The sequence below is a fragment of the Delphinapterus leucas genome, chromosome 1 (genome assembly GCF_059928025.1).
Source record: "Delphinapterus leucas isolate spDelLeu-1000000601 "Yukka" chromosome 1, BTC_Dleu_Yukka2, whole genome shotgun sequence".
Taxonomy (NCBI): Eukaryota; Metazoa; Chordata; class Mammalia; order Artiodactyla; family Monodontidae; genus Delphinapterus; species Delphinapterus leucas.
This window is the reverse complement of record NC_143129.1, coordinates 162,282,700-162,296,651: the sequence shown is the minus strand read 5'-3', so window position 1 is coordinate 162,296,651 and position 13,952 is coordinate 162,282,700. Positions and strand designations below refer to the sequence as shown.

The 13,952-nt window shown below is 34.9% G+C and overlaps 1 protein-coding gene across 8 annotated transcripts in view; it reads left to right on the top strand.

The window, feature by feature from the left end:
• The window catches only part of ZMYM4 (zinc finger MYM-type containing 4), a 174,824-nt gene that overhangs the window by 128,369 nt on the left and 32,503 nt on the right, over window positions 1–13,952 (top strand). For 7 of the 8 annotated variants that reach the window (XM_089896239.1, XM_089896252.1, XM_089896233.1 and 4 more), the window contains 11 exons: window positions 2,232–2,382; window positions 2,878–2,993; window positions 3,424–3,699; window positions 3,873–4,023; window positions 4,824–4,996; window positions 5,772–5,922; window positions 6,482–6,622; window positions 6,955–6,992; window positions 8,376–8,520; window positions 11,015–11,133; window positions 11,838–12,009. In XM_089896239.1, the coding sequence (XP_089752365.1) occupies window positions 2,232–2,382; window positions 2,878–2,993; window positions 3,424–3,699; window positions 3,873–4,023; window positions 4,824–4,996; window positions 5,772–5,922; window positions 6,482–6,622; window positions 6,955–6,992; window positions 8,376–8,520; window positions 11,015–11,133; window positions 11,838–12,009 (1,633 nt within the window). The remainder of the gene's footprint in view (window positions 1–2,231; window positions 2,383–2,877; window positions 2,994–3,423; window positions 3,700–3,872; window positions 4,024–4,823; window positions 4,997–5,771; window positions 5,923–6,481; window positions 6,623–6,954; window positions 6,993–8,375; window positions 8,521–11,014; window positions 11,134–11,837; window positions 12,010–13,952) is intronic. The other variant, XM_089896248.1, reaches the window with a different exon arrangement.

The window sequence follows — 13,952 nt, the reverse complement described above, 5'->3', positions numbered from 1 at the left end:
GTGGTACCTCACTGTGGTTTGTTTTGATTTGCATTTCTCCAATAATTAGCAATGTTGGCAGTTTTATTTATACTAGATTTATATTTTGTTAGTAAATTTTGATCAGAAGTTCAATTTTAAAATTGGTAAACCCAAAGGGATAGTAAGAACTTTTTACATTTTCAGTTTTACAATGTCTTCCTGTTTCACTGCATTTGCTGATCATTCTTTTTCTTAGAATAGTAAATTTTTATACAGGTTACCAAAATTGGTGAATTTAATAATGTTAATTTGGAAATTTCTCTTAAATGTTCTTAAAACTTTGCAATGATTTTGTAATTTTAAACATTCTAGTGTTTCAATTTATTTCTTGTTAATATACAAGCACATTAAAAGGGATTAGTGTTAGTTACTATTTATTTCTTCCTTAGAAACACCTTGTTTTTGTTCTCAAAGGGGGGGAAAAACCCAATATCTTCATTAGCTTTATTCTTGTACAAAGGACAGTTTTCCTGATATTGTATCACATTCTAAAAGTTACTTTGATTCAGTCCATTGAAAGGTGGTATACATTCCATAAGAGAAGTATTTTGAAATATCTTAATTTTAAATTTATTACTTTTAATTTAGCCAATACCTATTAAAATTTTCACATATTAGTGTGTACTGTGGTTTAGAGAAAGAACGTGGATTTAGAAGTAAAGCAGATCTTGGTTTGATTCCCAGACTTTCTGTTCAAATAGAATTTAACCTTGGGGAAAGCAGTTAAACTCCCCGAGTCCATTTTCTTATCTGTAAATGGGTATATACTAGCAATGTCACTGGGATGTTTTTAGGATTATATGAAGTAAGAATGAGAAAGCACCTAGTATAGAACCTGGAACATTGAAGATGGTCATTTCTGCTACTTTTCTTTTCTTCCTTATATAAAATTTATTCAACAAACATTAGATGTGATTCCTGTTTTGAGGTGTTACATGTCCCCTGGGGGAGATGCAAGTGTGTAGAGATGTTACGATAGAAGTGTTACGGGATGTAGAGGGGCACAGTGGAAGCAAGGTCAGTTCTACTTGATAGTTTCAGAGATAACTCTTGACCTAATTCTTATAAATGAAGTTTGTGTTTGCAGTCCTGATGGAGGAGGAAAGGAGAAATAGGGTTGGAGATACAGAAGAGATTCCAGAATGTAGGAATATGCTCACTTGAATATGTATTTATTTTAATAGTAAGTATAACAGACTTATCGTTGAAGAGGACATAGAGATCTTGAAATTCTCTTAATGGGTGCTGGATATACCTTATAAGTTATCCTGAATGTATGACATGTTAATAGTATTTAGCATTATTTGCTACTAAATCACTGAGTGGAAATTTAAGATAACAGACTCTTTCGTTGCTTATATTTGGACACTTGGGATATGCAAAGTTTCCTCCCACTTTATTGCTTAGAGTGTGCTTTGTTGTTGTTATTATTTGTTTTGGCTGCACCACGCGGCATGCGGGATCTTAGTTCCCTGACCAGGGATCGAACCCACGCCCCCTGAAGTGGAAACGCGGAGTCTTAACCACTGGACCATCAGGGAAGTCCCTGTGCTTTGTTATTATTAGTGGTAGAATATTTGAGTGTGAATTTTCTAGTAAGTTTATTAATTTCCTTGGATTCACATTTCATTGCTATATATAGCACCTTTTGTGGGAAGTTCTTCCAATTCTTTGAATAGTGTAAGAGCATGAATTCCCTGTTGTGTAATTTTTTAAATAGTGGGTTTTTTTGTTTGTTTGGAGGTTTTGTACAATATATTCTTGCAGCTTATTTATTTTATACATAGTATTTTGTACTTAACCCCGTAACCTTATCTTGGGGGAAGGCTAAAATAGTGTGTTTAAAACTATAGCTATAACAACTTAATAGATCCCAAAATTAATTGCTAGGTTGTGCCCAACATATTTTTTAATGAAGTAGAGTAGAGTGGAAAAATATCAAAGTGCATCACATGTTATCATGATATATATTGTTTTATAAAACCTTTCAGTTTTATATACATACATGTTTAATACACAAACACAAAACCTCAGAAGTATGTGTTACTGGGTCACTTTGTAAAATTTATTTCTTACTGAGGATTGTAATCATAAAAGTTTGGAAGCCACTAATTTAAAATATTTCAACAGTGTTAAGTATAAATATTTCAAAGAATTATGCTTTTACTTGTAACTTGGTAAAAATGAATGTTATTTTATTCTCTTAATAGAAATCAGCCAAAATTACACCATGTGCGCTTTGCAAATCATTGAGATCCTCAGCAGAAATGATTGAAAATACCAATAGCTTGGGAAAGACAGAGCTTTTCTGTTCTGTTAATTGCTTATCTGCTTACAGAGTTAAAATGGTTACTTCTGCAGGTAATACTGGTTTCATAAACTTTATAAATATAATAGTTGAATAACTTATGGTTATTGCTTTGTTGTTATAGCGCAGATTTTTGTCCAAATTTAGTTGATTTTTAATGCAAATTTAAAATACTTCAGATCTGTGTTGTAAAATATCACCTATTATCTTGATTGCTTATTTTATGTTTATTTAGTTGCTTGCCTATTTGTGCATTCTTTCTTACCAAAAGAATTTATGGCTTTTAAAATGTATTTTCTTTACCTACACCTGATTTATTTCAAGATTCATTTATTTTTTAGTTTCAGGGTGTAGACTGTGACAACTTTAAATAAACAGAAATATTTTTAACGTTGTTAGTTTTTGTCTGTATGTGAGGTAACTAAGTTTAATTTCAGTTCCTGCAACTTGACTTGGCCCTTGAATTTTCATGTATCGTATAATACTTATTTTCTCATACATTTGTTTACATTTGTATTACTCATTAGCTTTTATTTTGATTTGCTAAGGTGTACAAGTTCAGTGTAACAGTTGCAAAACCTCAGCAATCCCTCAGTATCACCTAGCCATGTCAGATGGAAGTATTCGCAACTTCTGCAGCTACAGTTGTGTGGTAGCTTTCCAGGTATGGCTTCAGGACTCTTCCTTTTCTCCAGTTAGTTGCCTGTGATAGTAAAGTAAACTTATTGGGTGGTTGCTAAGTGCCTGGATTGCCTAAATTTCTACCTCAGTCTTTTTAAACTTGGGTTCTTTGGTCCATCCTATTTTTGGAGGCATGTTATTGAATTGCCTTCTGTGAAATTAAATGGTACTATTATTACCTAGATTATCTATTGGGAGGATATTATTTTTAAAGAGTATTATTAAATTATTTCATTTTTTAATATAAATATCACTCCCCCCATTCAGCTATAAGCTGCTCAAAGGCAGGGATGTTTGCCTTTTCACAAATGTATGTTAAGTGCCTAGAACTGTGCTTGACATAGGTAGGTATTCAGTACCTTCTTGTTTGAACAAATGAATAGATTGATCTTTTTGTTTGTTTCTTCTTTCAGAATTTGTTCAACAAACCAGCAGGAATGAACTCTTCAGTGGTGCCCTTGTCTCAGGGCCAAGTAATTGTAAGCATCCCTACAGGTTCAACAGTGTCAGCAGGAGGCGGTAACACCTCTGCTGTTTCTCCCACCTCCATCAGTAGCTCTGCTGCAGCTGGTCTCCAGCGTCTTGCTGCCCAATCCCAACATGTTGGGTTTGCACGAAGTGTTGTAAAACTCAAGTGTCAGCACTGTAACCGTCTCTTTGCCACAAAACCAGAACTTCTTGATTATAAGGTAGAGTAAAGGAGCATGATAGAGGGTTCGAGTATAAACTGGTCTATCTGTAAACTTATTTCTGGCTTTTCATCTTTCAGAAATACACTATTTGTTTTGAAAATAAGAGGGATAAAGATTTCCACAAGATAAACCAAATGTTTAATTAGTACTTAATGATTATTTCTTTGCAGGGTAAAATGTTTCAGTTCTGTGGCAAAAATTGTTCTGATGAATATAAGAAAATAAATAATGTAATGGCAATGTGTGAATATTGTAAAATTGAGAAAATTGTAAAGGAGACTGTGCGATTCTCAGGTGCTGACAAGTCATTCTGTAGTGAAGGTAAAGATAGAAGATTATCTTACCTACTGAGCATGTTTGTTGTTTCAAAAGTAGTTGATGATTTAAGCTGTCACTGTGTAAGTTTATTTTATCTTTTGTGTATAACACCAAAACCTTTTTGTTTTGTTTATACTTGGTTCTCTCTTTTCGGATCTAATTCTTCATATTATATAGATGTTAAAATGAAGAAAAATCTCCTCAATATGTATAGCAAAAAATGGTGGTGATGTGAAAAACATTTAATGTTAGCTATTAGGTTGATAGGGATCCTTTAGTTCTTGTATTTATTTCTAAAGGGAACTGCTTAAATTTTGGTAGCATCCTAAGATAATACTTTTATTGTTTTAAACATCCATTATGTTTCTGAATATAAATGATCTGAATATGTGAATCAGTGTCTTCCTTATTTAGATGACTATAAGGTTAGAATGTTTTGTTTTACTCTAAAACCATGCAGGATTAGCCTCCTAGGCTAGTGGCTTTCAAACCTTTTGACCACGACACAAACAAGACATACATTTTACATTGTGACCCAGTGTATGTTCACATACCCAAATAAAACAAAAGTTTCATGAAACAAAACTGACTTTTACCGTATATGATGCACTGTAATATTTGCTCTGCTGTCTTACTTCGTTTAAAAACAGAAAATGATAGTATTAATCCTCTAAATTGATCTCTTGATCTACTAATTGGTGAGAACCCAAATGTGCAAACTTTGTTGTAGGACATTTAAATTAAAGATGTAGATACTTATTATTTCTCCCTAATGTTAATTTTATCTTCTCTGATTTTTTTAGGTTGCAAATTGCTTTATAAACATGACTTGGCAAAACGCTGGGGAAATCACTGTAAAATGTGCAGTTATTGTTTACAGACATCTCCCAAATTGGTACAGAATAATTTAGGGGGGAAAGTAGAAGAGTTTTGTTGTGAAGAGTGCATGTCCAAATATACAGTTCTGTTCTATCAGGTAAATATAATTCACATTCCTGGGTTTTTCAAGTCAGGGCATATTTTTCCCTTCTTTTTTTCTTTCAAATAGTGTGAAGGGCAATTAATGATTTAAAACTTTTAAGTATTAAATGTATTCTGTTCTCCTCTAGTATTAATATAAGATTTTAAAAAGACTTTAATGTCACTGAAGTTACATTTGTTTTTAATTTCCTTATAGAAGACATATCAGTCTTAAAACATTAAAATATTTAAAATTATATTCATTTATTAACTAAAATGAATTGTGTTCTGATGTCTTTAAGGAAGATCGGTTTATATCCATTTCACTTATTTTAAAATTACTATTTATTGGCATCTCTATAATGTGACCTTTTTTAATGTTGTACAAAATAGTTGATAGGTAAGTAATTATTTCCAAATTTAGGATCGTTAACCTTCATTTTTTAAAAAACTGAATTATACTTGAGGTATGATATTATATAAGTTAACAGGTGTACAATATAGTGATTCACATTTTTTAAAGGTTATACTTCATTTATAGTTATTATAAAATATTGACTGTATTCCCTGTGTTGTACAATATATCCTTATAACTTATTTTATACATAATTGTTTGTACCTCTTAGTCCCCTACCTCTATATTGCCCCTCCCCCCAGGATAGTTAACCTTCATTTTTGTGATCTAAATTCTAAGTAAATTTCTTCACTTGTTACCTGTGGCCTGCTTTTATTCCATCAGACCATAGACAGTTTGTTTTTTACTTCTTTACTATCTTCTGTTTCTTTTTCAGATGGCCAAATGTGATGGTTGTAAGCGACAGGGTAAGCTCAGTGAGTCCTTGAAATGGCGGGGAGAAATGAAACATTTCTGTAACCTGCTTTGTATCTTGATGTTCTGTAATCAGCAAAGTATGTGTGACCCACCTTCACAAAATAATGCAGGTAAAATTAAACTTTAGTCTTTGGTCAATGCCAGGGACTAACTACTGTTCTACAAGTTGAGAACATTAAGTAGTTGTCAATAATTTCATGAAACGTAAATTTCATTCTATTCAAATGACATTAACATTTAGATCTCTTTTTGTTTAACACCTTAGATTAATGCCCTGTAAAAACGAGTTCTTTTAGTTTTCCCTGAGCATGTTGAGTCAAATAAACTCTGTAAGAACTTTATGGGGAAGAATAGCAGTTAATGTTTTATAATTGAAGACATACATCTTGACTTCCTTAGAAAAGGATTTGAGAGAAAGAACATAGAATCTAAATCACATAGCCTTTTAAATATACCACATGCATAGTTACGCAAGAGAAAGTACATGGAATACTTTCAACGTTCACTAATTAAAAAACAGAAAAAAATCCAGTTAATCCTGAAGTGACACTTGGCTCCAACAGAATTTACTCTAACCTAAAAGCATTGGTTAACCTCCTTGAAATGTTGGTTCTGTGTATGTGCATATAAATTACATGAGATTTTCTTATTTTTGTTTATTTTAATCAGGAAGTGTTTCCATGGTGCCAGCTGCTTCATCAGGGCCCCCATCTCACAGAAAAGATTCAACTCCAGTTATAGCTAATGTAGTATCATTAGCAAGTGCTCCTGCTGCTCAGCCCACAGTGAATTCTAACAGTGTCTTACAAGGTATGACTTGATTTGAAAGCATTTATCTAGCCTTTTTGAGGTTGAATATAAGGCTTCTCTACTTTTTTTGGTCAGTGTTCATTTTCATGTGTTTGTCACATTCATATTAGGAATGGTGGCTCACAATGTGCTGCTATGGCATTAAACAGTGTTTTTGTAGTTTCCAGATCTCTTTTTCTCATATTAGGCTTTAGGTGTTACTCTTCCCCTGAATCAAAGTAAGATAATACATGTTTTTATTATGAAACTTTGTGTGTTTTTTCCAGATATCAGCTTTTAATACTAATGTTTAAATAATAAGATCTTACATTATATGTTTTTATTTATATCAGGTGCAGTTCCAACAGTAACAGCGAAAATCATTGGGGATGTAAGTTTTATTATTTTTATTGGTATTGCCTCTGTCTTTTCCCTTTTTATGCAGTATGAATATGTCTAAGTTGATTTGCCCTCCTTTATTTTTTGTTTGCTATATAAAACAAATTGCATGAGTTCAGGAACAGGATTTTCTGGTTATTTAGTTAGGTCTTTTATGTACTTTAATTTCTTTGAATGCTTGGTATCTCTATAATAGTAACTATATAATAGTCACTGAAGGTTTTTGTTTTTGTTATTTTTTAATTGTACAGAATTAAAGTAAATTGTACAGAATTCAGGCATAAAAGGTTTGGGGGGCATTTTGTAACGTAGTCAGACTGTAAATAAAGTACTTATAAAATATAGTTTATTTCCCACTCAGTGTAGATTATGCTGTAAATAAGCATTCTTTTTTAAAAAAAAAATTTCAATATTTTTGTGCTTTGTCTCTTAAAAAAAAATAAATAATGAGAAAAACTTATGACTAGAACAGTGGCATTTTTAAAGTGTTTCCTGGTCTCTGGGATAATTTTCATGTCATCTTTTTTCAGGTTACTTAAATGATCATAAGTGATCCTATTACTTCTAGTTACCTTGAAACTAATTTTTTTTTTTTTTTTTTGCGGTACGCGGGCCTCTCACTGTTGTGGCCTCGCCCGTTGCGGAGCACGGGCTCCGGACGCGCAGGCTCAGCGGCCATGGCTCACGGGCCCAGCCGCTCCGCGGCATGTGGGATTTTCCCGGACCGGGGCACGAACCCGTGTCCCCTGCATCGGCAGGCGGACTCCCAACCACTGCGCCACCAGGGAAGCCTGAAACTAATTCTTTTAAGACTTAACTCAGTCAAGAAACAGCAGTTCTCATTTTAAGCTCAACCACCATTGTTACTATTATTTTTTTTTTTTTGCGGTTCGCGGGCCTCCCACTGCCGCGGCCCCTCCCGCTGCGGAGCACAGGCTCCGGACGCGCAGGCTCAGCGGCCATGGCTCACGGGCCCAGCCGCTCCGCGGCATGTGGGATTTTCCCGGATTGGGGCACGAACCCGTGTCCCCTGCATCGGCAGGCGGACCTCCAACCACTGCGCCACCAGGGAAGCCCCACCATTGTTATTGATCAACAGTATGTCACAATACAAACAGCATTTTTCTTGGTAAACAGAACGGGTAATTAGATACATTCAGGGTCAATATATAGTTATCAAAATATTCCTTTATTGCTATTGATATTTCAGGAATATTATATTCCTTACATATTTAGTTGAATATTTATATTCTGTGCCTTCCAAGTAATTCCAACACAGTATTTCTTTAGAAATTATATTTTGAAATATAATGTTTATAATGTTTCTTGTAATTAATGATAAGCTTTTGGCTTCTGACTTATTTTTTTTTACTAGGCAAGTACACAAACAGATGCCCTCAAACTGCCACCTTCCCAGCCTCCAAGACTTTTGAAGAATAAAGCTTTATTGTGCAAACCCATCACACAGACCAAGGCCACTTCTTGCAAACCACATACCCAAAACAAAGAATGCCAGACAGGTGTGTTCCTTGTGCTTTCTTCATTTAATTTTTCCTAGGGGAAAGTAATGTGGGATCTGGTTACATTAATTAAGTGCCTTCTATTTTATAGGTGTTGTGTTTGGTTGCTTATATTCGCTGCCCAGTTGAGTTCTCACGATATCCCTGTGGGTTAGGTATTTTCATCAACTTAACAAGTTATGGCAAAGAGAAGGTAGTTGATAATACCATACTCTGAATGCTTCATTTAATTTCCTTATTCATGATAGTGTAGTATTATGGGTAAGCATAGACTTTGGAATTATATAAACAGGGTCTTAGTTAAGAGGAACTATTGTTTTCCAGAGCACCCTTAGGTTTGAACTTTTCCACACTCTATTTCAAATAATGTCAGCTCCTTTGGGGAGAGCTTTAGGGCTTTCTTTTCTTATGAACTGCCTCTACCCTCTTTGAGCTACTACTTTTCTGAATGATGGGCATGGTGTGAGCTTCTGATCTTCTCAACTTGCCTCTCCTAGCATGGAATCTCTGCCCTACAAGTGATCTGGGGTGAAGGTAGTTCGTACCCTAGTTTTCTTGGCCTGCTATTCCTATAGTAGGTTTTCTCTTCGTGGGTGGTAGCTGTACTCACTAGGAAATTAACCTCTTTAACCTGGAGTTTGAGGGGATAAGAAATGATGGTGGCCTGTCCCTCCTGGTGAGATACAGTAACCCTTGATGGGAGCTGAAGGAAGAGGAGCCCATTCTTTCTGGTCTCACCCATTCCAAAGTGGAGTTTCTATCATTTTTAGCTGGCTGAGGCAGGGGTGTGGAGCAGGTAGTAGATCAGAAGTCATAAATGCCTACTGTTCTTACTGTATTTAGTAGATTTTCTTGAATAAATATTTCTCCATTTGCTGTATGCCTTTAGGACAATTTCCAAAGAATTTAAATGGTTATTTTTTAGGTTTTCACCAACTTTGCTTGTTTCCCTAGAGAATTGGGTCTCTGGCATGCTGCCATCTGAAAATCCCAGAATTTTTAAAGTGGAAAGGAATCCTAGATTCTTAGATCTGGAAGGTTATCCTCTAAGCCAGTACTTCTCAAACATTAATATGCATATGAATTATTTGGGAATGTTACTAAGTGGATTCTGATTTAGTGGTGCTGAGGTTTTGCATCTTTTAAGTTCCCGGGTAATGTCAGTGCTGCTGATCCATGGATCACGTTGAACAGCAGAGCTGTAGATGACTTAGTCCTGTATTTTTATTGTATCAATAGTGACTTTATAAAAAAATCATTTTTTAAATTTTTTTTTTATTTATCTTTTTTTTTTACAGTAGGTCCTCGTTATCTGTTTTAAATATAGCAATGTGTACATGTCAATCCCAAAATAGTGACAGTTTAGCATTGTGTAGCTTGGTTATCAGACATCTCTAATCGGATAACTTTTTTTTTATGTCCACTGCACCATGGTAAAATTGATCCCATATTATTTCCCACTTCTAACCCTAGTCAAATTGTCAGCTTTTCACTTCTTTTTACTAGCATTACCTTTCTCTTACATTAATGATTTTACAGTTATCTAACATGTTTTTCTGGCCTACAGAAAAGACTCTGTAGATAGTTGTTAAGTAATTGAATGATTTCTACCTCCATCCTTCCCACTTTTTCCCTACTCATGTTTAAGTTAGTTCCCAAAGTTCTGTTTCCTTTTTTTAAAAAATATCTTAGAACCTCTGCTGGGTATACTTATTTATTTTCCTGCAGGTATCATAACCACCCTAGTTCAGGCCCTCATCTTCTTAGCTCTGTATATTGTAGTTGCCTCCCACATTGTATACTTCCTATTCCATGTGAAGATGGCAGCCAAATTAATCTTTTTAAAGCCATTTTCCTCACATTACTTTGTGCTAACCAATCTGTAGTAGTTCCCCACTGTCTAATGATTTTAAATGTGTATTATAGCCTCACAAAAATGGCCCTTCTACCTATTCAGTCTCCTCTTTAACATACACTACTTATTCATGTTAAGTTTTCTATACCTTTCTTCTAAGATAACTATTCCATTCATCCATCCAAATTATATCCTTCATTCATCTTATCCTCGTATCATTGATAATTATTGTGTTGCCCACTTTTTTTAGTGCTGTTATACTCAAGCCTTGCTATTTCTCCTTTCTGTGAATTCGTAGTATCATAGATACTTCTTTTTTTTAAATTTAATTTTATTTATTTGGTTGCATCAGGTCTTAGTTGCAGCATGCTTGTGGGATCTAGTTTCCTGACCAGGGATCAAACCTGGGCCCCCTGCATTGGGAGCACACAGTCTTATCCACTGTGCCACCAGAGAAGTCCCTCATAGATACTTCTTTTGAACTGTAAATGTCCACATGCTTTAAAAAATTTTTTTAAATTAAAATTACACTTCTTTTGAATTATAAGTCTTCATATACCTAAAAAATTTTTTAAAATTAAAATGGCGTTTCTAACCCTCTTTGTTTTTTTGTGGGGTTTTTTTTTTTTCTTCCATTAGAAGACACTCCAACTCAGCCCCAAGTTATTGTGGTGCCAGTTCCAGTACCAGTGTTCGTACCTATACCTCTTCATCTTTATACTCAGTATGCCCCAGTCCCATTTGGAATTCCAGTTCCAGTGAGTAATCATTTAGAGATTAAGGCTAATTTAGTATGCATTTTTCTCAATTAAGATTTGACAGCTCCATAAAAATACTTTTTACTTGTTGGTAAGATATACCTGACTCTGGTTGGCTGTTAATCATACTGTTATATTACTTAAATATGGAATATATAAAGGACTGCTTCTATTTGTACCCTGCCTTGTCAGAGGAGGTTATGATTTAGCTTTTTAAAAACATTTTAAACACAAAAGACCACTAACATAGAAAAAGATCAGAAACAGTGTGTGAATGTTAGAATCCTAGATTGTAGCAAGAATGAAAAGAGGAATACTGTGATTTACAGGATTCTGACTTTTCGTTAAAGAAAAATGTATTCATTTTTTATTGGAAATATATATTTTCTCGGTACTGAATTCTTAAGAGAAACACTTGTGTGAAAATATTAAGCAAGAAATATAGTCAAAAACAAAACAAAAATTCATTACTTAATTATTCTTTTAGATGAATCAGAGACACGTTAAGTATCCAGAAAAGCACTTACTGAATTTCTATTTAACGGCTGCAGTCTTATAAAAACAAACTAGCAAGACTATTTTAACCATTAGCAATAGAAATATCTTGAATTTGTTTATTAATAATTTTTATATTTAAATGATCTCACAAATAATAGTTTTGATGGTCGACCAAGAAACTCTTCAGTCTATCCTTGGTCTTTCAGATGCCTGTCCCTATGCTTATTCCATCCTCAATGGATAATGAAGATAAAGTCACTGAGAGTATTGAAGACATTAAGGAAAAACTTCCCTCACATCCTTTTGAAGCTGATCTCCTTGAGATGGCAGAAATGATTGCAGAAGATGAAGAGAAGGAGAAGACTCTATCTCAGGGAGGTTGGTATAATTTTAAAGTAAAAAAAGAAAAACACACCTATAAATTTTTAGGTAGCTCATGTAATTTTAAGTATTAGGCAGTCAAGGAGTTTCTAAAAGCTTTATTTGTTTTTAAATATGAAGTCTATGGGCTTGTTAAACTTGTTGATAACCCTGGAGCTCTATCCTGTTTATGAAAGAAATCGATATGGTTTCTAGTTCTTAATGATTCCAGAAAAATAACTTATAAATCCATGTTTCATGATCATGTTCTAGTTTTATCCCCTGCAGTCAAAGCCATGGTCCCCAGATAAAAATTACTGTTGTAAAATAATCAGCATGTTGGTAGAAGGTAAAAAGAATTTTAGGGTGGAAAACCATTTGGTTCAAAATAACCTATAGATAAATACCATTTTATGAGTGTAGAATAATGAACAGTAATTAACATTGCCGTACTCTAGGCATTGTCCTAAATGCACTGTGTGCGTCACCTCATTTAATTTTCACAACAACCCTATGAATGAGGTACTGTTTACTTTAGATTCCTCTTTTGGAAAATAGGCTTGCCATGGTTATGAAATCAGGAAATAATGGAATCAGAAGTTGAATCCAGGTTTGTCTGACTCCAAAGAAAGGATTTTAACCAGAACTCAGTAGTATAAATTCCAGAAAGGTTTCCAGCCTTATTTAGCACTGCCTTGATTTTTGGATATAAGAAGAGATAAAGGAAATGGTGTTAAAGGGAGTTGAAATGTATAGGTGAATTTTTGCAATGGCGTATTTTTTTTTTTAATTTATTTATTTTATTTTTGGCTGCATTGGGTCTTCATTGCTGCACCGTGGGCTTTCTCTAGTTGCGGTGAGCAAGAGCTACTCTTCACTGTGGTGTGCGGGCTTCTCACTGCAGTGGCTTCTCTTGTTGCAGAGCACAGGCTCTAGGTGCACAGGCTTCAGTAGTTGTGGCTCATGGGTTATAGAGCACAAGCTCAGTAGTTGTGGTGCATGGGCTTAGTTGCTTTGCAGCATGTGGGATCTTCCCAGACCAGAGCTCGAACTCGTGTCCCCTCCATTGGCAGGCGGATTCTTAACCACCGTGCCACCAGGGAAGCCCACAGTGGCCTTTTCATATATCATTGATGAACCAAGAAATTACTCTTTCCTGACAATTTTTTTTTTCTGTGATGGTTTTTATAAAGCTAGCCACTGGTTCTGATTTTGCGTAATACATTCTAGCTGGTTTTCTGAACACTACAGCATTTGAAAAAACTACTGTCAACTTTTCTGTTGTGTTGCCAGTACGTTTTTAAATCAGATATACTCTGAGAGATGGGTACAAAGCTTTTTGTTATTATCCCAAAGTTTCTGGTCTCATTTTGCTCTTTAGTGTATAATCTCAATTCTGACCCATTTATATGTGGATTTTAAAGTCTTAGAATATTGCCCTTGAGCTTCCCTGGTGGCACAGCGGTTAAGAATCCGCCTGCCAATGCAGGGGACACGGGTTCGAGCCCTGGTCCATGAAAATCCCACATGCCGCAGAGCAACTAAACCCATGCACCACAACTACTGAGTCTGCGCTCTAGAACCTGCAAGCCACAACTATTGAAGCCTGCACTCTGCAACAAGAGAAGCCACTGCAACAAGAATCCCGTGCACCGCAACAAAGAGTAGCTCCTGCTGGCCGCAACTAGAGAAAGCCCACGCACAGCAATGAAGACCCAACGCAGCCAAAAATAAATAAGTAAGTAAGTAAGTAAGTAAGTAAATAAATAAATAAAAAGAGTACTGCACCTATGCTTGATCTTCTAATTTCTGATACTTGTTTTGCAAGTTCCAGCAATTCCTGATGAGAAACCTCATTCTAAGTTGGCTTCTCCATTCACATTAATAGTCAGCATTTATCAAATGTTTCCTCTATACAAATATTGTGACTTTGCCTTTGCCTACAGTTCAGTCAAACAGAA